At 40.9% G+C, this 23,703-nt stretch overlaps 2 protein-coding genes and 1 long non-coding RNA gene across 6 annotated transcripts in view; 1 reads left to right on the top strand and 2 right to left on the bottom strand.

The window, feature by feature from the left end:
* Positions 1-9,230, bottom strand: part of LOC147135006 (oxysterol-binding protein-related protein 7-like) — a 51,697-nt gene extending 42,467 nt beyond the window's left edge. For both annotated transcript variants that reach the window (XM_086054768.1, XM_086054766.1), the window contains exon 1: positions 9,076-9,230. The gene's annotated coding sequence lies outside the window, so the exon portion shown is untranslated. The remainder of the gene's footprint in view (positions 1-9,075) is intronic.
* A 1,429-nt stretch (positions 9,231-10,659) lies between these two features.
* On the top strand, positions 10,660-13,499 carry LOC147135007 (uncharacterized). The gene is made up of 2 exons (XR_015089993.1): positions 10,660-11,448; positions 13,412-13,499. It is a non-coding gene; the product is annotated as an uncharacterized LOC147135007 (long non-coding RNA).
* ube2z (ubiquitin-conjugating enzyme E2Z) overlaps positions 12,991-23,703 on the bottom strand; it is a 22,138-nt gene continuing 11,425 nt past the window's right edge. For all 3 annotated transcript variants that reach the window (XM_086054770.1, XM_086054769.1, XM_086054771.1), the window contains exons 4-8: positions 22,751-22,938; positions 16,979-17,090; positions 16,482-16,594; positions 16,288-16,378; positions 12,991-13,593 (exon numbers count right to left, since the gene is read on the bottom strand). In XM_086054770.1, coding sequence (XP_085910896.1) covers positions 13,414-13,593; positions 16,288-16,378; positions 16,482-16,594; positions 16,979-17,090; positions 22,751-22,938 — 684 coding nt within the window. In that variant the 3' untranslated portion in view covers positions 12,991-13,413. The remainder of the gene's footprint in view (positions 13,594-16,287; positions 16,379-16,481; positions 16,595-16,978; positions 17,091-22,750; positions 22,939-23,703) is intronic.

The following is a 23,703-nucleotide window of genomic DNA, read 5'->3' on the forward strand; positions in this document are numbered from 1 at the left end:
TGGGTTATCCGTGTTGTGGTCGGATTTGCGTGTTGCTGAGTTGTGATGTTTCCGAGGTTTATGAATGCATTGTACGGTATGAGAGTGGAGCAGCGGAGAAAGAAGAGTGCGAGCAGTTGTACTTTGATTAATAAAAACGTGATAATTAAACTACATCTGACGGTGTGTTCCTGGAAGATGCTACAATATGATAAATCTCGCTATTTAAGTTTTTGCCTCCTCGTCTAAGAAACATTCACAGTCGGATGATGCCGTGCATGTTAGACGTGCTACCTGCCGCCCATCTCATGTAGCAATGTCGGCACACAACTTTCGGACTCAACCACGTATCTTTCCCCATCGGCGATTTTAACAGGACAGCTAGAATGTTCCCAAACAGGAGACCGCAGTGTACAGGGGGACCTTCGAGCTCTGGCTCTTACTGTTGTGCCGCCACTCTCCTCTCCCGCATGCAACAGTCAATAGCGCCCGTGTGTAAGCTCGCACTAATAAGTGGACCGAACCGAACATACCATACCGAAACGTATTAATAGACCCACGTGTACCGTTACACCCCTACTAAATAGCGTTGCGATTTCTCCGTGGCTGATTTATTTGAGAAGTGAGCAGCGCTACATAGATTTATGCTGGGACGAGCGCACACTGCTTCTTTGCTATATAAAAAGAAAAAAAGAAAAAAAAAAGCAACACTGCTTCTTTGCTGATCATGGTCGTTGCGATTTCGGTCCCAAAACGATACATCTTTCAGCACTACATGCATCGATAACATGGTTTTCAGTGAAAAAAAAGACAAAAGTTGTCAGGACCAAGTTGTCAGGACCAATGCCCACTGACCTCAGCAGTCAGAGGCCAATTGTTAGTCCATTCATATAGAAGTCTGTGACAACACTAGACATGCACACGGCGGCCAAAGCAGCATTACATCCGTCTAAAACAGGGGTCTCAAACTCCAGTCCTCAAGGACGCTTTCCTGCATGTTTTAGAACAGGGGTCGGTAACCTTTCATCAAGAGCCATTTCGATCCGGTTTCCATGAAAAACAGAGCATTGGGAGCCGCAAACACTTTTTGACAGTAACCTCCAAAAAACACCAGCTTGTTTGAGTTCCCAGGCATCGCTTTGTTCAAGTTGTGTAATACCTTACACTCATGTCCACATATTACTACCTACAAAATACATTCAGTAGGTAATTTGACACTTGAATTGATTAAAAGAGTACAATAACGAAGCCTGCGACATCCAAGTACTTCAAAAACCTCGCTCATGTGAAGCCCCCCCATCGTGGCCCCAGCCATTGAAACGTCATACCAGCAAACACACCTTCCCCATACAATGCAAAACAACATCTTCATTTTGGCTACAACGCCTTCACAAAACGCCTTCCTTCTGGTTTAAAGCCATGAGTGATGCAGTAAATAAAACAATGATCCAACTAACCATGTCTAAAGTGCATATTAAAAGGGATGGTTGGGCCGGGATGGCCATGTTTTCACTAACAAGTTCATTTTATACATGTTTTGATCGTGAAAATGAAAATAGTTGTCATTTTCTATTTTATCAATAAATTTGGGAGAAATTAGGAAACAAGTGACTCCAAGTGACTCCTACCGTTCTATCCTTGTTCAGTCGGAGTCACTGGGGGGACCGATTACAAACTCTCCATTGGAAATCATTGTACTTTCATTACTTATAACGTCCAAAAACGGTGATCAATTGGCCCCAAAATGTATGTGTTATCCCTACCACTTCAACATATCAAAAGGATTAACCTCTCCGTGGCTGATTTATTTGAGAATGAGGAAATGTGGAAGTGAGCAGCGCTACATAGATTAATGCTGGGACGAGCGCACACTGCTTCTTTGCTATATAAAAAGAAAAAAAAAAAAAAAAAAAGCAACACTGCTTCTTTGCTGATCATGGTTGGGACGGGCAAAGCATTAAACAACAGTCAGGTTATTTACAGAGACTGAAGTGGGAATGAGTAGACGTCCACATTTGGATGAGGAATGGCCCCAGTTTTTCGATCTACAACACGCCGTCCAATTTGGAACGTAACAGCCGAAATGGTGCGTTCCAATGTGGCCACACTCTGCTGAAAGTACATGCCGCTCCGCGATGATGCGCACAGTAATGACAGCCGGTGTTCGATGAAGTCTTAGCTCACTCTCACGCTGCAACCTGGTGGCTGCCAGTGGTGTCGGGACAACGCACGCAACTGCTTGGGAGGCAACCCTGCGACATGAAGATCGACACAGGCTGGACAGACAGTAAGTAGTAAGTAGGAGCTAATGTTGTTGTGCTAACGCCTTTTGTTTTAACATCCAGTATTAATGTGCATTTGCATTTTGGTGGCCATCGGTCGCCGTTTTAGCCAACAGAACTGACAAAGCAGCAACATTACCACGCTTGCCTCACTCCCGGGACGTAGATCGCTGTTTGACGTAAATCTAACCACAAAAAAAGCCCTTAAATCACTACAGCAGGGGCGGAGCCAGGGGTGGGCCTGGGTGTGCACAGGCTCACCCAGATTGACACACTGCCCACTCAGTGAGATTCATGAAATATATACTTTTACATTTTTAGTAAATTATTATTAATCCCCTAAAGCCCAATCTGTTTTTTTACATGCATGTTTATTTATTTTTGTTATTTGGGCTTATTGGAACCTAATTAGAAGAAAAACTAAGCATCATCTTTTCGTTTTTTGTATTGTACTGTATTTTGTATACCGTACTTTTACTGTAGTATGTAATATTCTTCTGAGACCACAAGATGGCAATGTAAGTGCCCACATATCAAATCAAATTGTATTTATATAGCACTTTTCGGACACAAGATACAACTCAAAGGTACATTAAAAATGTCAAAATACAGAATAAAAAGAGAACCCGCTTCCACCTTCTCTTCCTCCCTCGCAGTATACACAAAGACAGACATCCACAAGCACACCTGCACTCAGTCACCCACACATACACAAACGCACACACATATAACCTTAAAAAGAGACATGCATGGCACAGAGAAACCATATGAGGAAAGAGTAGCCAAGGGAAGCTTGTCCACGCTGAGAGGTATGACAGCCCATGGCCATGGGTAGCACCACCACCTCAGAGACCCCCAGGCCACGACAACCGGGGCAGCCCCTAAGCATCGCGCAGGGAGGGCAGCCACACCTCCCAGCGCGGAGGCCCCCCTTGAGGAAGCATTGGAGGTAAAACCTAGATGAAGCTAAAGGAAAATGACAACGAAGCTAAAAAGACAAAGCAATAAAAGAAGCTAAGAACTATAAAACAATAAGATCGGATAAAAATAGTAAGAGACTAAGAACAATCATTTGAAGGCCAAACTAAAAAGGTATGTCTTGAGCTTCCCCTTAAAAATATCAACAGTTTCTGCAGACCTGATGCCCTCTGGCGGGCTATTCCAAAGTTGAGGATCAAAATGGCTGAATGCAGCCTCGCCATGCGTTTTGGTCCTCAGCCTAGGAATAATTAAAAGGCCGGCGCCAGAGGACCTCAGGATCCGCGAAGGTTGGTATGGTAAAGCAAGTCAGATAAATAAGATGGCCCAAGACCATTAAGACATTTATAAACTAATAAAAGTACCTTAAAATCAATCCTGAAACATGTGTGTCCAAAACACCCACAGTTCCACAGTGCACATGCTTGAGGACACAAGAGCTAGAAAGTGCTGTCCACATATGTGCCCACTTAGGAGGTTAAATATATTTTTGAATGTGTTTCCTTGTGTGTGTTTTTTTATTTTATTGAATATTAAGAATGGCATAATTGTGGGAGGATTGTGCTCAGTGAGAGAAATATTCAGGCCCACCCTGATTTTTCCAGGCCCACCCATTAGCCACGTTCTGGCTCCGCCCCTGCACCACAGAGTCATTTTGGGGGGGCATTTTAGAACTGATGTCATTTTTACATGCAAACCTATTATAGAAGTGCCAATGTTAAGCTCATCCAAGTGTCCCTTTGAAGTGAAACGGAGACTTACTTCACGTGATGGGAGTTGCATTTAGTAGTCATTGTCATGTCTTTTTAACACATTTTATCAGGTTGTGCACTTTGTGTGAGTGTGTGAGTGCTGATGTACTAGTGGATATCTGTCTTGGGTTTGTTGGGAGGGAGGGCGTGAACAGATTTTATTTATTTTTTTAAATGTTTTGCTTTGGATGTTTTACAGCACTTTCAGTTGCATTTTTATGGATGAAAAGTGTGATATAAATAAAATGTGATTGATTGATTGATTGATTGATTTGCACACACCTCCGGCCGTGATATCATGCTTTGAGTATTTGGTATTTTCACCCCTTTAAAATCGGCTAGAATTGCATAAAAATTACAGACAAAGGAGGGACGGTTTTGGTGTTGCTGGACTTTCCAAGCATGCTGGCTGCCTGCTGACAGACACGTCATCAAGTTCTGTCAAAGATTTCTGAAGAAGGCGAATGCTGATCACCAAAATTGCACAAGGTCAGAAGAGAGAAGTTAAACACTTTGACTTAATAAGAAGACATGATACACATGTTTGAGTCAAATAACATACTGTCACGAATTGGGTTATCTGTGTTGTGGTGACGTTTGTGTTTTGCTAAGTTGTGTTATTTCCGAGGTTTTTGAATGCATCACGCGACCAGAGATCTGTGTGTACTTATGGCGGAACTGTTGTTGCACAGTAGCTGACGTCGACTACAGTCCACAGTAGCCATGTTGGAATAATAAAAAGGGTGATAACTAAGCTATGTCTGACGTCGTGTCTTTGGAAGACTTTAAAATTCACTTCAATCGGACACTTATAATTTATATTCCCAAACCACGCAGAGCCGCAACATAAGGGTGAAATGCGGCTCTGGAGCCGCGGGTTGCCGACCCTTGTTTTAGAAGTTTCCCACCTGATTCAAATTATCAGCTCATCAACAAGTTCTGCAGGGGCCTAATCACGATCCGGCTCGCGACATTATTTTACGTGGCCCGCAAAGTCAAATCATGTGTGTTGACTTGACATGTTTCTTTCAAATTGTCTTCACATTTATGATTACATATGAGATATTGCAAACATTTGATACCAATCCCTCCTTTAAAATAATTTGAAAAAGAGTTGAACAAAGCATTTATTGGCTCCTGATTTCAAAACTATTTGGTGAATTTGTTGTGTATAGGGCTGCTCGATTAAGCAATTTTGAACAGAAACCGAATTTTCTGGATAAAACGATGTTAAAAACATTCAAATCGGCACGTTCGATTTTTTCATTTTTGGTGTATCTAAGCCACCGTAGATTCCTCTGCATTTCCGCTTCCCCCCACGAGTGCGCATACCGGAAAAACTACAACACCATCCATGGCGACCGGCGATTCTGCTATTTGCTCAGGCAAGTGAGCGTTTGGTTAATAAATCGCGCAAATATAGATCTTTAGTGTAGTGTGTGCCCCGCATGTACAATACAACCCGCGAGCAAGTAACTCAACGTCTGAAAGGCGTCCCTTTTTTTTCTCTCGCTACAACTGACCTCTGGCCAGCCAGTACATCAGTAAGTTTGACAGTGCATTGTATTTTTGAGTGAGTTTTGCACTAATCATTGATTTATGTGTAAGTAAGACCAGGGAGGAAGGTGAAGGCTAGTCACTAGCTGGTTAGCAAAATGACTTGCTGACAGACTGTTTGGTTTACAGACTTGACTGTCTACCTTCTCTCATGTTGATGATTTCGTTTCAGATGGTATATGCACTTTCTTCTTTCATTATTGGTTTAATTAAGAACAGATCTGAAATCTATCGTGTAAGTAAAATGCTGTTATTCCCAATGGATTGTTCTGTGTGTATTGAGTTAAATTGACTGGCATTTTGAGTTCAAAGAAAAAAAAAAAAGTTTAAGACATTCAAAAAACTTCATTTTTCATTAATTTTTTATTTTACAAAGAAATCGTAATCGTAAAATCGGGTTTGAGCGAAAATAATCGAGATTTTCTTGTTAGGAAAAATCGAACAGCCCTAGTTGTGTATACGTGATAATATAATGCCATCATACATTACAGTCGTAACGGCCCTCCATGGGACACCATCATTATGATGTAGCCCGTGACAAAAATGAGTTAGACACCCCTGATTTAAAACAAAGAAAAGCATCCAAACCAACGAAGAAGCAGCGGCTAAACCAAGGCGTGCCTCATTCACGGAACGAGAGAGTGACGCAACTTGAATTAAATGACTAGTCACGCAGTAAAAAAAAGATATTATGCATACCAACCCGATTAAACACCACCAGATGGAGACATGGTGTACAAATAAAGGAGTTCCCTGTCTTTCAAGTGCTGCCAGTGTTAGCCATGCCCGACCCTCGGCATCAGAGTCAAGTCAAAATCAGGCAAGTAAAATATGAATGTACTCTGGCCTTTAATGAGTCCGCTAAAAATATATAATGCCATGGTTTGCTGAAGCTCGTTAGGTGTGCGTGTGTGATCATTGAAATTTGACTTTCGCCAAATCAGAATTTATAGATATCTGTTATTGTTATTTGAAGTCATATTATTGCGATAAGTATTATTTGGAAGTAACACTAATTACTTTTGGCAAGTTTTACCGTCTTACTGTGGCCCACTTACCTACCAATACAGGTTAGTAATGACTGCCGTTGAAGTTGGACTTTTTTGCATCATTACAATACAGAACGGCCAGTTGTCATCATATTTTACGCTCCATGAAACATACATTCATGCTCAGTAGTACACTTGGCACATTTGGCATTTGCCTTGTAGGCCTACAAGATGTGATTATTTTTAATGTGCAGCTGAAACAGGTAGCCTTTTGTCACTTCTGTCAACTGAAAATGACATCACAGTTGCTCAGGGCTCAGGTAACGACCAATTACGGCTGACCTGTTTTCTGAAGCTGAGCCGTGATTGGTCATTACCTGAGCAGTTGTGATGACCGACCCCTGAGATGGCTAAAAAGGAGTAGATTTTTTCTGCTTAACTCATATTCCACAAACGGAATATTAATCAGAATGCCATGTTTGAACTAGTGGGCCTGCTGGGAACCTTTTCTTGAAAAAAAAGTGTTTGAGTTGATTTCCCCTTTCAAGTCAAGTCCAAACATTTGTGGTGGATTCATCTGATTATTATTCCACTACCATGAGGTTAATCAGAAAACCGTGTTCACACTATCAGGGAACATAGACCATATTGAAAAGAAAATGTTTGAGTTGACTTCCACTTCAATGCATTTTTTTCTGCTTGCATTATTTTCACTTTTATACTTTAGTTTTAAAACCATTACTTTTATACTTTTACTGAAGTAAAAAGCTGGAGTTAATACTCCAACTTCTACGAAAGTGTTTTTAAATCCCAATATCTATACTTCTACTTGAGTAATGAACGTAAATACTCTTGACACCCCTGTTGTAAACCTTAACTTCTACTATCCGCAGCTGGCTAGCTAGCTAGCAAGACTAAAAATGGTGTAGAGCCATTCCTGTAAGTCAGGGTAGACCAAGTCTGGTCCTTGTGAGCCCCTACCCATCTTATTTTATAAGTGTTCCAACACACCTGATTCAAATGATGAGGGTCGTTATCGGCCTTGTACAACGCTTGCTGATGAGCTGATCATTCAAGTGGGTTAACTGGACTGCTATAGTGCACTGGCTTATCTAGTCTTCACAACTGTGGCTTGGCATACACTGAGTCGTTTCCAGGATGTTAAAAGGGAAAATGATTTTTAAAATGAACCCATAGGAAATGGTTAACATTCCCTAATTTGACTTTGCAAGCAATTTAGTGGAATATTTAAATCACAGGTGTCAAACTCAAGGCCCAGGGGCCAGATCCAGCCAAGCAAATCCTTGGTTGATGAGGCTCGCCAAAGCAAATTATGTGCACCGACTGTTTCTTGCGACAATACCAAAATTGCAAATTGTCTTCACTTTTAAAAACACAAAGATATTACAAACATTTTTTGTTACCAATACCCCTAAAATAAATGTAATATTCGAACAAACAGATTTTACTGGTCTCTGGTTTCAGAACTAGTTATTCAATTTGCTGAACGGGATAAGCAACATTGAAAATGGATTAATATGTAATATGAAATAGAAGTACATTCATTCCACGTCATTCCAATTAGACTCTAACATCAACATCATACGTGTCACTTGTCATGAAAGTGAAGGTACATGGCAGGATATCTGCAGGTTAACCTGCACATTTAAGGCTTTAAATGCCTGTTTTTATGGTCACTTAGATCAAATTTAAGACCTGTGGCTAACAGAATGTGGCCAATACGAATGGTTATGATTGGCTATATGCACTGATATAATATATTTCTTTACATTTTGGGACACTATACTCTAAATATGAATTACTTATGGAAGTGCTTAAAACCTTAAGCATTTATTAATGCAACCTACATAAATACTGCTTCAACACAATAAAGTGATACATAGATTATTTTTAATCTGAGTCGGCACTTGAACAGTGCCAATGTCCGCTATGTTGAGTAAGATTAAAATGTTTCCTCTTCATCTTTCTGTGTTTTGTCTATGACAAAAGTGATCGGGATATGTAAATTTGTGATTCCTAATGACTAAAGTCGCAGTTCTAGTTGAAAATTCATCCTCAAAGCATGACACTGCCATGTAGACATTTTTAAATAAGGACAAATTAAAGTCCTATTCAGTGCATCTTAAAATTAATTTAGTGTGATAATTGAAAATATGCCATTAATTAGTTTCGATTCTACATTACTGTGTATAAGTAAAGCAAGTAAAGTATAATACAATCCTATTAGATTGTTTGCCTAAATACCGAAAATGACAAATAAAACGCAGCTGATGAGAGTGTCGATGGAGGCATTAATAAAGAACACATGAACACGTTCCGTATGAAAATCATCGTACGGAATCACTGAAAAAGTAGTGATTCAACACAAACACGAGTGAATAGTCAATAGACATCGTTGGAGTGGAAAGTTGAAACTGGCGATTACAGTTACCAGCTAATGAAAAGAACAACGCGCCAGGATTCACGAAATTACAATTCATTTCCAAAATGTCTATAAAGATTGACGCAATCATTTACCTGAGAAGCAGCCGTCGACTGAAGCAATTTCACCTCCAACAGGCTCCGCGCTGTTTTAGACCGTGCTGTAGCGGAAGACTAGATTGGAGTTTACCACCAGGTGCTCAAGCAGACAAGGTGCACCATGGGATCTTCCCTACCACCCAAAAAAAAAAAAGAGAGGTTCTGGTACAGGTCACCTAAGACGACACATAAATTTGCCAACAAATAAGTATAATAAATACTAGCGAATGAAACGCAGGCTACAATAGGAGCGTACTCTTTTCATTAGTCAGAATAACCACATGGTCAGGAACGTCTCAAGACGTTAATTGGTAATATTTCTGATACGTTACGCCTATGTACATATTTAAATTATATGTATTAACATACAGTGTACATTTTTTTCTTAGTTAATAGGTTACTACACATCTGGATGTTGTGATTTGTAGCTATTTTGACTTGTTTTTTAAAGATACCTCTGGAATTTCAATTTTCCCTGTAGTAAAGAGACGCTGAGCCTCATCGGAAATTCAAATCACCTAACCTTTATTTCCTTCACCTTTATTAGATTACGTCAAATTCAAATCACCTAACCTTTATTTCCTTCACCTTTATTAGATTACATCATCAGGTCAAGGAGAGATAAAAATGTGCTTCCTTTCCTACTGACTTGATCACGAGATGGCGACTATTGCTGACGTTAAGTCTCTATTTTGCGGAGTTTACCTGCAAAATGTTAGATTAATAGTAAAATGAAAAAGATATAGATAATAGTTTTTGTGAATAATCAATTTAGATATTTTTCATTGATTTGGGAATCAAACATTCTCATATATTTCTGTTCGTCATTGACTGTGCATTTGTGACAAAAAGAAGTTTTATTACCTTTTTTATGACTATTTTTTAATGAGTGTAACCTTTTGCACTGGTTGCCAGGGCCAGAGTCTAGGCAGGGCCAAGAGCGGGCCTGGGATTTCTCCGTGGCGTTTTCATGTTATTTTACAGTATGTCTCTATGGCAAAAATGCTACTGTGTATAACACACTATTGTACCAATAAGTCTGTGAGAAGCACTGCAAGAAAATTTGATTCGGTAAGAATCAAACTTCCAATTTTCTCACATAAGGTCTCTGTGTGCTAATTCGTCTGCGTCATGTCAGAAAAGATTATTGTGCCATGTAAACCTAAACTCTGGAGGTCACAATTCACGATAGTGAAATAATATTCTCAGAATGGTTTATGCAAACAGTGAAGTTGGCTCTCATTACTCCAGAGAGGGATGCTAGCCTAAAACAATGAGGGTGTTTACCGTGAAAAAAATCAGTTGTCAGTAACGGTGGCAAAGTAAGGTGGCTGCCCTCTGACTTGAGATGCGTGGGGCCAATTGATAGTCTATTCATGTAGACAGAAAGTCCATGTTGCAACCTGATTTTTTTTCAGTTGCACCATAGTAAAATTAGGGCGCCTGCGTGCCCTAATGAGGCGCACCATAGAGCCCTGTCTTGAGCGTGAAACTCAAATATCTTCGCGTACTGTCAACTAGATCGATGTCCTGTTGCTTTAAATGTTACTGCTGTAAAGCATTGTGGGTAATATCCTTTCACAAAGGTTGGTCAGGAGTGACCCATGCTATAGGGTGCTTAAAGATGGCATCCAGTCACAATATTCCTAAGCATTTGTAGAATTCGAACGATCTTAGCCTCCAAGTACCGGTATTTCCGGGTCATCTCGCTTGGACAGTATAGGAAATTTCCATGCCCTGCGACTGGCTGGCGACCAGTTCGGGGTGTAGTCTGCCTTTGCCCGTTGACGGCTGGGATAGGCTCCAGCACCTCCCCGCGACCTTGTATAGGATAAGCGGTTTGGAAGATGAGATGAGAAGAGGACATTTCCAGAGCTGCGCATCACCTTTGTCTGCATATTTAATCGACCCACGTAGTCCCAGGTCGATCCGAGTCTGCCAGACGACGTTGAGAACGAATTTAACCAGTACCACGTCACACGCAGGTACCGCGCACTCCTGACACGCGGCCGAGTAAGGAAAACATAGTAAGACAGTGTTGTGTACCTTGCGGTCCCACAGACATGCGCCCCATATTGTTTTTATTTCACAGATCACCACGCTGTGCGTGTGTTTCTGTTGTTTTTGTTTGATATTTTTTGTTTGGTAGCGTGTCCCCTCTTACGGCACCTGCTTGTGACGTGAAGATTACCCTCTCGACGCCAATTTGCTGTCGCCGACGAAGGATGGACCGGGACCACATGGTCGATTAAATATGCAGGACTGAACGCAGTGGCGGTTAGGCGATGCCCACCTCTGGAAATTTCCTAGGCGAAAATGAGAATTCGAAGAGGCCACCAAAGTTATTGCGAGGTTCAATGTTGACAACAGGTGAGGGATCCTCTGGCCCAACCATAAAGGAAGTTGTCTAAGCATTAACACCTCCAATTAAGCAAAGTATTCCTGCATTGAAGAAGGTAGCCCTCTTGTAGTACTCATTATTTTATTTTACAGTAAGTCTGTGGTGCAACCAGATTTTTTTATGTTGCAAATTGTTACTATTCCCAATTTATCAGTACAGTGAAATGGCTGTAGTTCAAACACTCAATATACCATCATACGATAATTAAGACCAAGCCTGAATATTCAGTACATTTGGCACAATAACATACCATATTATGGTTGGTAGGTCTCTACCTGTGCTGATGGTTAAGTCACATTTTGGTTAATTTTTTTTTCTTTCAAAAATGTAAATTTCAGTATAGAACACCAATTCATTTTCATACTTTTGCTTGAAATGTGCGGAATATTGCGCAGTTGGTTTTGACAAGCTGTTGCTCATCTATGTAACGGGGCGAACAGCCATTTGAAATTGATTCAATTACAATATTCCAAATTCAGTTCAGAACAGGTCTGATGCCTTGCTTACTTTAGAACATAATTTAAAACACATATCCAATACAATTTAGTTTATTCTGTAATTTTACAGAACATTATAACACATACATCCCCAATGACCGCAAACGCTAATAGCGAGAGGGAACTGTGCTTTACACAAAATATCCCTTCCACCTTCAGTATAACGTGTTCTGCAATAAGATTTTGTTATTCGTATTTGTTGTGCAATAAAACCTTTTATTGCAAAGAGAAATGCCCCAAGTAAACATAGGTTTTCTACTTATCCCTGCCAAAGTAATCGAGTGCATTGCACCGATAAAATGTCCCTCTTAACCTAAACATGGCTTTCGAACCAAAGGCAGGCCAAAGGAAGGCGTCTAAATATTTTCCATGATTAGCAGTTCCATTTAAAACATTACAAATGCTCACCATTGGGGGGAAAGGTCTTGGTGAGTTACACTCAAAATGGGTAAAAGTAAAAAGTTTAAAACACTAACCATGCTGATCATTGCGTCAAAAATATATTGAGCTACACTGAAAAAAACAACAGAGGGAAACAACCTGGCATTCTCGTGTGCTTTAACTGCCAGCAACAAAACAGCTGGAAACATATGGAAGACACAGGACAAGATATTAGCTCGAGATCAATATTTGAGGGTTGGAACACGGGGAAAAACAGCATAATGCTGGGCAGGCTTCACATAAAAGACAACTCACCGTTCTGACATTGCGATTATTCCCGTCATCTGGTCATGATGCAAATATTCTCATCTTTATATGCATTTTATTTACTCTTATTATAATTATGCAGCAATCAGGAATATTCAATACTTGCAGTGTGTTACGAAGTTTACAGGACTGCGTTTTGGACTTTCGGACATGTTACAACACCAATCACGAACTGCTATTTTTACCAATCTCTATTCACTACAAACCTGTCATGTAATACCCACCATCTAATGACTGCAAAGTATCTAATGCTCTCAATTCCCCCCAATGGAGTTTAAAATAAAAACAGATATAAGAGGAGCATCATCAAATGACAACCTGCTATTTATTTGACCGATTTCAATTGCTCTTTTTTAAAGTCATTGTTATTTCATGAACTTTTTTGTTTTTACAAGCACAAGGGAATGTTTAATCTCAAAACATACTATATATCTGCACAGCCTCTTCCAGTCCAAACATGAATTCAAAACAAAAGCTGGTTAGCTACAAAAGTAGCACAAATCCACAGCTACATGGTAAATCTGCCAGTGTTTGACTCCTGAATGGGTTCGAGTTCTCTTGCTGCAGTATAGTCACTTTCTGGAGAGCAACACCATCGCTTTTTTTTTTTTTTTGTTTTCTTTCAAAAACCATAAAACATGGGATATGAAATTGTTTCATTAAACATTCTGCTTTCTTTGTTTCTTGAAGCAAAACATGTCCTCTCTTCTTGGCCTGTGTTTTACAGAGTCATGGCTGGATGCTACCCTGGCTGTCAGGGTCCGTCTCAGATGAGCTGGTTTCAGAGTCAGAGTCGTTATCATTGGGATCGCTCATCACACGTTTCTCCCGTATTCGTCTGTGGATAGCGCTGAGTCGAGCCTGCAGGCGCTGATAGTCAAAACGACCACGCTTTTCTCCAAATGGGTCCTGTATGGGGTTTATAGAGGACATTCAATTTGGATATTTTCTATCAGTCAGAAAATGTATTTAGTTGTTGCTTCTTGATGATGGAAAAAAAAAATTAAAAGTTAGTAATTGTCAGGACAATATTGTTCTGCAATGGGTTTTTTTGTGCCTGGATCAGACTACAATATTGTCACACCACAGCAATACAATTTTGTCATATGTTGGTCAGAACACTGACAAAACTACACAACATTATATGACAAGGCTCAAAATAAGGTGATTCACATCACAGTTTCAGACAAAATTCACATTTCGAGCCTCAAACATTCAAAAGCAGTACTGTACTGCAAACGGGCGTCTATGTGGCAAAACGCACAGCTGGCAAATGTTACGCAAATCACTGAACATTAACTGATTACGTGCATATATTTTTGGGGGGGAATAAAAAAATCAGCAGGGCGGCCTCCAGTTTTCCCTCTGCTTCGCAATAAAATATTTCCAGCAGCCTCAGTGTGTCTCTCATAACTGATAAGTTAAGAGTGCACCAATCATATGTGAGCCTGTCTCTCCACCGAAATGAAGAATATTATATTACCGTGACAGACATCCATGGTCAATGTGTTGTGCAATTCACATTAATTCTCGCTACTAGCTGCTGCCTTCATGAATTCACAAGCCGCTAATCATCACACTTTGGGTATGTCAGCCGGCTTGCAATGTTGCTGGTTCATCTTAAGGTCATCGCTTGGGGCCAACAGCTACCATGGCGCTAGCTTTGGTTGCGGTATTGTTATGAAGAAAAACGTGTGTTGTGGTCATCCCTGGGTGTTCCAGAGAGGGCAGTTTGGGCTGTCCAATCTTCAAGGAGAGTTTGAGGTAATGTTCACTAGGGGTGTCACAGTATACGTGGGTGTGTTAATACGTTTCGGTACAGCATGTTCGATTCGGTCGACTTGCGTACCGTTTCTGATCAGTTTTTATTATTAGTGCTAGCTTACGTGCGAGTTTTCACACGGATGCTATTGAGTATTGCACGCGTAGGAGAGTGGGGTCAGAGAAGGAGCCAGTACGCCAGAAGCCGTGATAAATCATTAATGCATGGATAAATGGCATTATTATGGCACATCATGAAGGTGCCCGTCGGCAACAAAAAGCCAATCTTTTAGGTTAGTCAAAGTATTGAACAATAAAGAGGGACAGAGCCCTGCTCATAGTACCGAAAGACCCTGAGTAATTGAGCCCATCTGCAAATATTTAAATCTAAATGTAAATATACCACAAAATATGATCCCAAAACAGTTTAATGTCATTTCAAACTCATCTTCCAATGTTCTCCTTATAAATAAATGACTTTCAAATTACAGTGGAACCTTGATCCAAGGCTTGGTTTGCGAACCGAAGCAACATTTCCCATTAAAATAAATGGAAACTGAATTAACCTGTTGTAGAAATTAGGGATGTTCCGATCAGGTTTTATGACATTGATACCGATCGTGCATGAGTGAGATTGGCCGATACCGATTCCGATCACATGGAATATCTGTATATTTTTCCATTTATTTATGGCGACTGCTATTATGCAATATTATCTGAAAAAAAACAACCAGCCATATTATTGCCGTAATTTTGACAAAAATCTATGAATATTTTCAAAAGAATAAAGAAATACAAAACCGTTGCTGGCACAATACAAGAATTACTCAGTCACAAAGATAAGTGAAAAACTTAAATTTACCAGCTTTTAGTAAGTTTTTAACAGATCAAAATAATCAGCAGTCTCAAAAGACTTAATTATGCAAAAAGCCAAATTAATAACATGCCACCTCAACATTGCATGGTTCAGAATATAATCAAAGTAGAAAAAGGCTTCACTTAAATAAACTATTCAATGAGTTCCTAAATTGAAACGATTCAGGAACTTTGTCTTGTGTATAGACAAACTATCTTGTGCATTTGTCAACGAGAAAAAAGTCACCGGTAATCTTTTTGTGAATTACAAAATTATATAGTGGGTCTACTGCCCACAAGTGACCTACAATGCGTCTCCTGTGGAAATAATGCCACTTATACTGCACGGTGTCCGCCTTGTCTTTATTCACTGCAGTGAGCCTCGTAAACTCACCATAGTCTGCCAATTGCTTGCTCTTCAAATGTCGCATTAAGTTGGTTGTGTTGAAACATTTGGCCATGCTACCCGCACGAGGTACCTTTTCATGGCATATACAGTATTACAAGACGCAAACTCCACACACACAGCAGACAATGCTATGTTCACACCAACTGCGGTGGTCGGAATATTCGATCAAAGCCTTTTATTGCCGATCAAAACATCCGATCACCGGCAGCTCATGCTTCCCAGCTTTGTGTTGCATCCCTCCCCTCTCCTCGCAGCGGAGGCGCGGTTGCGTTAAGGAGCCTTTCTGGCGGCGCGTTTCAATTGGAGTCAATGTAGGTTGGGCGGGCGGGCGCGGTTGCATGCAGGGCGGCGCAAGTGATGCTTTTGGATGGAGGGGCGTCGTCGCGTATTGAACAAATTAACTTTTTTGCCATTTCGTCTCACGGCAGCCAAGCATGATCTGCGGGTGATCTGATTTTTTGATCGGCAATAAAAGGCTTTGATCGAATATTCCGATCACGTAATTTTTCACGAAATCGTCCGATCATGATCGGTGCCCGATTGATCGGAGCATCCCTAGTAGAAATATCATTACTCACCTTCATGTTCTGTCCCTGTAGATGCAGCCTCTCTTTGCAAACTCCCTCATAGAAATCATAGTATTCTAGGAAGGACTTCTCCATCACACTCCTTTAAAAAAAACACACACACACAAATGATATGCAGGGGTCAGAGGAGAAGTGAGGAAAGTAGGCAGTAAGCACTAAAGAGGTGTAAAAGTAAATAGTCTTGCCACAAAGCTTCAGGACAGTGAACTTTGCCCTCCAGCATGTCACACACAGCTACCCTCATGGTTTCATGACGGATACACTCATTATAGTTCTTACTGTCCCCTGGATGCCGCTCCTGAAAATCATACAGACACACCGTCAAGTAAGGAACTTTAGGAACCCAGACCTACAACCACCCAATACAAACACCTAAAATAAATGGCTTAAGATGATTTGATTTTGTGGAAAAAAAATGCATCAGAAAGTCATTGGTTTGCAATACGTAAAAATACCAATTCAACTTCCCTTTCAGAGATTTCATTGTGTTGTGTAATATATTTCTATGTAAATACCATGAAATAAAATCAGGAATTTTGAACTTTTGTCACGTATTCATTTGTTGATCAGATTTTTTTAACAAACATTTCACCAATATGAGTTCCCAAAGGTGATTTGGGAATCTGTGAGGAGAAAAAAAAACATGCAGTTTTTCACAAAAGAAAATCAGTTTGAAGTATACCTGTTCAAATCCAGGTTCATTGTGATAAGGTTTCTCCGTCATCAGAGACTGGATGGAAATGAGGACAGAGGAGATGCTCTGCGCTGGACTCCATGCTGGGCCTGTCCATGTTCTGCACAATCATGTAATTAAGACAAAGAATGCCTTTATTGTCATTTTAACATGTATAACACAATTGAAGATGCATTCTCTGAAGGTGCCAAGATAAAAGTATATCACACTTATATTAAAAGTTACACTTTCACTACCTGTCTCACGTATTCTCAGCGACTGCCCAACGACTGTATATCATTTTTGGGAGAACTCTGAATAAACGAACAGCACATTTGAACAACACTGAGTTTCCCAACGGTCGGAGTAAAGAAGAGTACGCTCAGAGCGTATTTCCGAACACACCCACGATTAGGGAACAGGAATTTTAGGTGCGAGCCCGAGCTCTACTGCTCTTGGTCTCGGTTTTTATAAAATACATTTCCCCCAGATTTGCAACTTAGGTTAGGTTCACACCTAGGACCATATATGAAAGCAACCCAGGCGCATTTGAAAAAATCGGAATTGAGCCGTTCAGACTGTCATGAAAAAAATCTGATACAGGTTGCATAGGGGCAAAAAAATCCGATCTGGGACGCATTTGTCTGCGGTGTGAACCTAGCCTAATAGATAGTATTAACTAGGGATGTAATGATTTATCAAAAATCGATATAAATGCTTAAAATATGCATCGATGTAAAAAATATAAGTACAGTGATCCCTCATTTATTGCGGTTAATGGGGACCAGATCCCGGTGCGATAGGGGAAAAAACGCAAAGTAGAGTCGGAAATATTATTATTATTATGATTATTATTTCATATCATATTTACTTCAAAGTCTTATAGTGGGGGGATTTACGCCTCTGTTATGCTGTTGCGAACCCCAGACATGGTTCCCATAAATATTTGTTATACAATATATATATATATATATATATATATATATATATATATATATATATATATATATATATATAAAAAACTTTAAATATTAAGAATGAAGAATAAATACCAAGCTGCTGGTTGTGAGAGGAATTGTGCTTCACCCACGGCAGCGGGCGATTACGACAGAACGTTCGCTAATAACTACGCTAAAGTTTTTGTTTTTATCATAAAATTGACTTACCTTAACTAGAACGCTGTAGTGTATTTTATCCAAAAAGTACAATCCTGCAGTTTAAAACGCTCGCCGTCGTCATGCAAAATGAAAGTAAAAGTTCTTCTTCGTTGTCTCCTACAGGTACTTCTCAAAAAAATTGCATATTGTGATGAAGTTCATTATTTTCCATAATGTGATGATAAAAATTAAACTTTCGTATATTCTAGATTCATTGCACACCAACTGAAATATTTCAGGTGTTTTATTGTTTTAATACTGATGATTTTGGCATACAGCTCATGAAAACCCCAAATTTCTATAAAAAGAATTAGCATATAATGAAAAGGTACTCTAAACGCACAATTAACTTAATCATCTGAATCAAAGACTTAACTCTAAACAACTGCAAACGATTCCTGAGGCTTTTCAAAACTCCCAGCCTCATTCATTACTCAAAACCACAATCCTGGGTAAGACTGCCGACTTGACTGCTGTCCAGAAGGCCGTCATTGACACCCTCAAGCAAGAGGGTAAGACACAGAGAGAAATCTCTGATCGAATAGGCTGTTACCAAAGTGCTGTATCAAGGCACCTCAGTGGGATGTCCGTGGGAAGGAAAAAGTGTGGCAGAAAACGCTGCACAACAAGAAGAGGTGACCGGACCCTGAGGAAGATTGTGGAGAAGGACCGATTCCAGACCTTGGGGGAGCTGCGGAAGGTGGAGTAGAAACATCCAGAGGCACCGTGCACAGGCGTGTGCAGGAAATGGGCTACATTTCCTGCACACCCCCAGATCAAGCCACTTTTGAACAAGAAACAGCGGCAGAAGCGCCCGTACTGGGCTACAGAGAAGAAGCACTGGACTGTTGCTCAGTGGTCCAAAATACTTCTTTCGGATGAAAGCAAATTTTGCATGTCATTTGGAAATCAAGGTGCCTGAGTCTGGAGGAAGACTGGTGGGAAGGAAATGCCAAAATGCCTGAAGTCCAGTGTCAAGTACCCCCAGTCAGTGATGCTTTGGGGTGCCATGTCAGCTGCTTGTGTTGGTCCACTGTGTTTTATCAAGGGCAGGGTCAATGCAGCTAGTTATCAGGAGATTTTGGAGCACTTCATGCTTCCATCTGCTGAAAAGCTTTATGGAGATGAAGATTTCATTTTTCAACACGACCTGGCACCTGCTCACAGTGACAAACCACTGGTAAATGGTTTACTGACCATGGTATTACTGTGCTCAACTGGCTGCCAGCTCTCCTGACCTAAACCCCATTGAGAATCTGTGGGATATTGTGAAGAGGAAGTTGAGAGACACAAGACCTAACACCGTGGATGGGGTTAAGGCCTCTATCGAAGCATCCTGGGGCTCCATAACACCTCAGCCGTGCCACCGGCTGATTGCCTCCATGCCATGCCGCATTGAAGCAGTCATTTCTGCAAGAGGATTCCCAATCAAGTATTGAGCGCATAACTGAACATAATTATTTGAAGGTTGACTTTTTTTTATTATTATTTTTATTAGTATTAAAAACACTTTTTTTTTATTGGTCGGATGACATAGGCTAATTTTTTGGAATAAGGATTTTTGGGTTTCTTTACTTTTTTGCCAAAATCATCCATATTAAAACAATAAAAGGCTTGAACTACTTCAGTTGGTGTGCAACGAATCTAAAATATATGAAAGTTTAATTTTCATCATTTCATCATGGAAAATAATCAACTTTATCACAATATGGTAATCTTTTGAGAAGGACCTGTACTTATTTTAAAAACAAAGAAGCAGCACGGTCCCCGGAGGCAATCATGCGTTAACTTTATCTTTGCACAACAACATCAACAAGGTCCTTTGGATAAACTGTAACGCGGGATTATAGTTAAGGTAAGCTGTTTTAAGACTGTTGTTTAATGTCTCATCGTCCTTGCCACAATTTGCAAACTATCCTGTGTGCTGTGCTCAGCGCGCTCCAATCACAACTTATGAAGACAGCTGTTTACTATCCTCGTATGCACGTATGCAGCTTGACTCTGACTAAATGATCGTCACATTTGAATAACGTTAGGAGTTTCCGAACATAACGTTGTTTGCAGAGCTGCTGTTTGCCGGACCAGTTGGACCCATCGGGCCGGCCGGATGCCCATTTTCGGGGCATGGGGGCTCGTGGGCGACACATTTTAAAAAATTGCTGGACTAAGCTTGGCCGGAAGTGGATTTTAGTTTGGCCCACTAATCGGCCCTCATGCGTTTGACGTGGTCGTAAAGCGGCCAAATTTCATCTCAGCCTACTCAGTGAAAGGTTTCTTTTTAGGCTTTTTCTACTCCCGTGTCGGCGCGAGCGACAACTGCCACATTGATTCACGTGACCAACGCATTGTGCTGTTGGCGACAGGTCTGCGACACATGCCACGCACCCTGCTCTGATCAATCCACTGTCACATGTTGCAATGACATACAGTTTCCCACACGGAGAGGAGAGAGCGGATGCAGCACGCAGCTCGTTGCTGCTGCAAAGGCAAACTAGTTTGGCAATAAAATTAAATGCATAGTCTAGTCATCTCGGTCCCTTTATGGTTGTAGCAGGTACGATATCCATTGTTGTTTCTGTTTTTGAAGCGGCGCCCACTGACTTGGAACTTAACGGTTTCAAAACAACTTGTGTCCGGGAGTATATTAAGCTGCACGCAGCAATCAAGTATGACGCTGCCACATCAAGGTGGAGTTCATGTACTTCTTCTGGCATCTTCTACTTCTGGAAATACGCCGTAGAAAACCTGCGGTGTGTAGTGGTTTGCTGGTATGCTTTTATTTTGAAGGTCGTGAACGAAGGGAAGTGTGGAAAATAAATAACTTGTTGAATGCGACTTCTGGCCATCTGTTGGACCCAAATAATTATACAATACGACAAAACCAACCCCGGGGCTCTCAGAGGAAGTAAGCACACGGAATTGGGTAAGTAGTAAAGTACTAGTGGCGCATTTTGAAGCGTGCCCACAGCAGGTTCGAATGGTAAATTAATGCTAATGATCCTTAAAAACCTCTGCCGCTAGCATCTCTCCTGCGGCGGCGTCAATCACGGACACTTTTTTGGGGGGGGGCCAGAGGGTGGAATGGGGCGAGGGGTGATAATTTTTATGAATAAGGGCGGGGGGTCGCAGCCGAAAGGGTACCCAGGTCAAGGGTGGAGGGTAGAGGCCTGACCGGCAAAAAAGGGTCAAGTGCCCAGCTCTGGTTGTTTGTTTCGTCGTCACTGTCGCGCTGAGCACATTGGTGCTTGCAGGGTGGCCGAGCGCGCTCTGCTCACTACATGTAAACATAGCTGCCGAACATCACATTTGAATAACGTTATGAATTTGCAAACAGAACATTGTTCAAAAGTGCTGTTAAGTTTGTTAGCGTGGACGAGACTAGCGAGAGGCTATAATGATGCGCAGCCATCAGATCACGGGATAAATCCCCTTGAGCAATATAGCTGCCGATATGGCTTTGTTGTTTCATTTTTAATTTGTTATGAATGCTTCTAAACAATCCGCAATGCACTGAGGGCGCGAAAGTTGAAGCGCGAAGTAGCGAGGGATCACTGTATTGATTTAGCAACGCCATGTTAAGTATAACTGCTCTCTCATGTCATGCCTGTCTGCAACACACATGCGCAGTAGTGGTAATCCAGGTCATCCGTGATGTAAACAGAAGCATTGTGGGTTATGGTGTCATGGCTACCCGAGTGAGCGAGTCCAAAAGTCTGGGCACATTGCATAAAATTATTTTAAAAGATGTAAATCTCCCTTCCAGTAGATCAAATTGACTCATATTAGAGAAGCAAAACAAAACATTTTGGATTTAAGGTTAAATAAAAACAAAATAAAAAACCAACACAAGTGTTTAGTTTAGTTTTATTTGGCACAGTGCTTTCCACTAAGTTTTAGTCATATGATACGATTAGTCGACTAATCGCGACTACTACTGGTGATTAGTCGACTAGCAAAATAATAGCTTGTGGCAGCCCTACTTGACACACTTGCACCAAACATAATTGGGTATTGCGTTTGTGGATGGCTGCAGCACCACAGTAGCGCACAAGACAAACATGGTAGTGATTTTAAAAAAATTATTAAAAAAAAAAAAAATCGAATCCTATCGAAAATCGGGAATAGAAAATCAAATAAAATCGAGGCTTGAGTGAATAGTTACATACCTAGTATTCAATAACGTCTCGGGTTCACGTGACACACAAAGACAAGCGGGCTGTTTTTGTCCCATTTTTTACCCTTCCACACTCCCACATGCACAACTCGACAATGTTGGTTTTTTTTTACCTCACGAGGCAAAAAAGATTGAACGTTAGATACTCGTTCCATGGTCTCATGAGACAGATAACTCACCAAAAAATAAGTGCGCCTATACGTTTTAGTTACAGCAGTGGTGTCTCTGCCTGCCCCCCCCCCCCCCCCCCCCCCCAATCTCCCCTTAACCGCCAACCCCGCGGTGCATCTCAATGATCATTTAAATTGCAGCTCGTGCGATGAGAAGGTCACGTTTTATCAAATCGTGATTTCAGTGTAAACGTTCAGCCCTAAGCCAAACTATGAGTTATAATGTATATTATGAAAATTAGATGAACACTAAATATTCAATCAATAATTTGGGACTCACCCAAGGATGCTGAGGCAGACCTTGCCATTGCGGTAAAAGTTGGGATTGAACCGGACAGTGTTCTGGCCAGTGGTGATGAGCTTGACCCGTGGCGGGTGGATGGGGTAATCAGGGGGGCAACGAAACAGGAATAGGAAGAAACCCCCCTCATATGGTGTGTCAAATGGCCCCGTGATCAGCGCATGGATCTTTGAAAGAAAAGAGTACAATTATGAACACTGTGTTTCAAATATATCATCACAAGTTAAAATAAGCATTTGAGTCAGCGCATGGATCTTTGAAAGAAAAGAGTACAATTATGAACACTGTGTTTCAAATATATCATCACAAGTTAAAATAAGCATTTGAGTTTTAGTTTTTCTGGGAGGGTTTTTGCATTTGTATGTTATTTTTCTTGCCTATTTAGATCACTGCAAACTGATTCCTTCAGATAAAGCCAAGCTTATGTCAGGCAAATACAGCTGTTTAAAAAAAAAAAAACAGAAAAACGATCACTGATGAGCAACAAGCAAGCAGGTATTTAAAGCTACTGGTGTGCTTGGAGTGTGAAGAACGTTGCGATGCTCCGAATTAGGCCTGCACGATATGTCGTTGGAACATCGTAGGACGTGCGATGTTTTAACTTTTTTTTTTCTTAGAAAACGCAAACTTTTGTTTTGCTTCATAAAAGCAGCAAGCTACTCCGTGCTCTTGAACACAGCCTGCCTCGCTCACCCCCTCCCTCCTGCCAAGCAGTCACCGGAACCTCCCCCTCCACTCTCACAGCCGCTGCTGTCTGCTCTGAGACGATATGAAGCAAGAGGAGACGACGGCAGAAGCGGCAGTGGATTTAGTCCCCAAAAGAAAGTCAACATCGAAAATATGAAAGTATTTCGGCCATAAAAAGGAAGATTCAGAACAAAAAAAAAAAAAAACATCCTTTGCCAACAGTGTCTCGCCATTGTTGCCGCAAT

Source organism: Filicampus tigris, chromosome 16 (assembly GCF_054856515.1).
Source record: "Filicampus tigris isolate MCC_2025a chromosome 16, RoL_Ftig_1.0, whole genome shotgun sequence".
Taxonomy (NCBI): Eukaryota; Metazoa; Chordata; class Actinopteri; order Syngnathiformes; family Syngnathidae; genus Filicampus; species Filicampus tigris.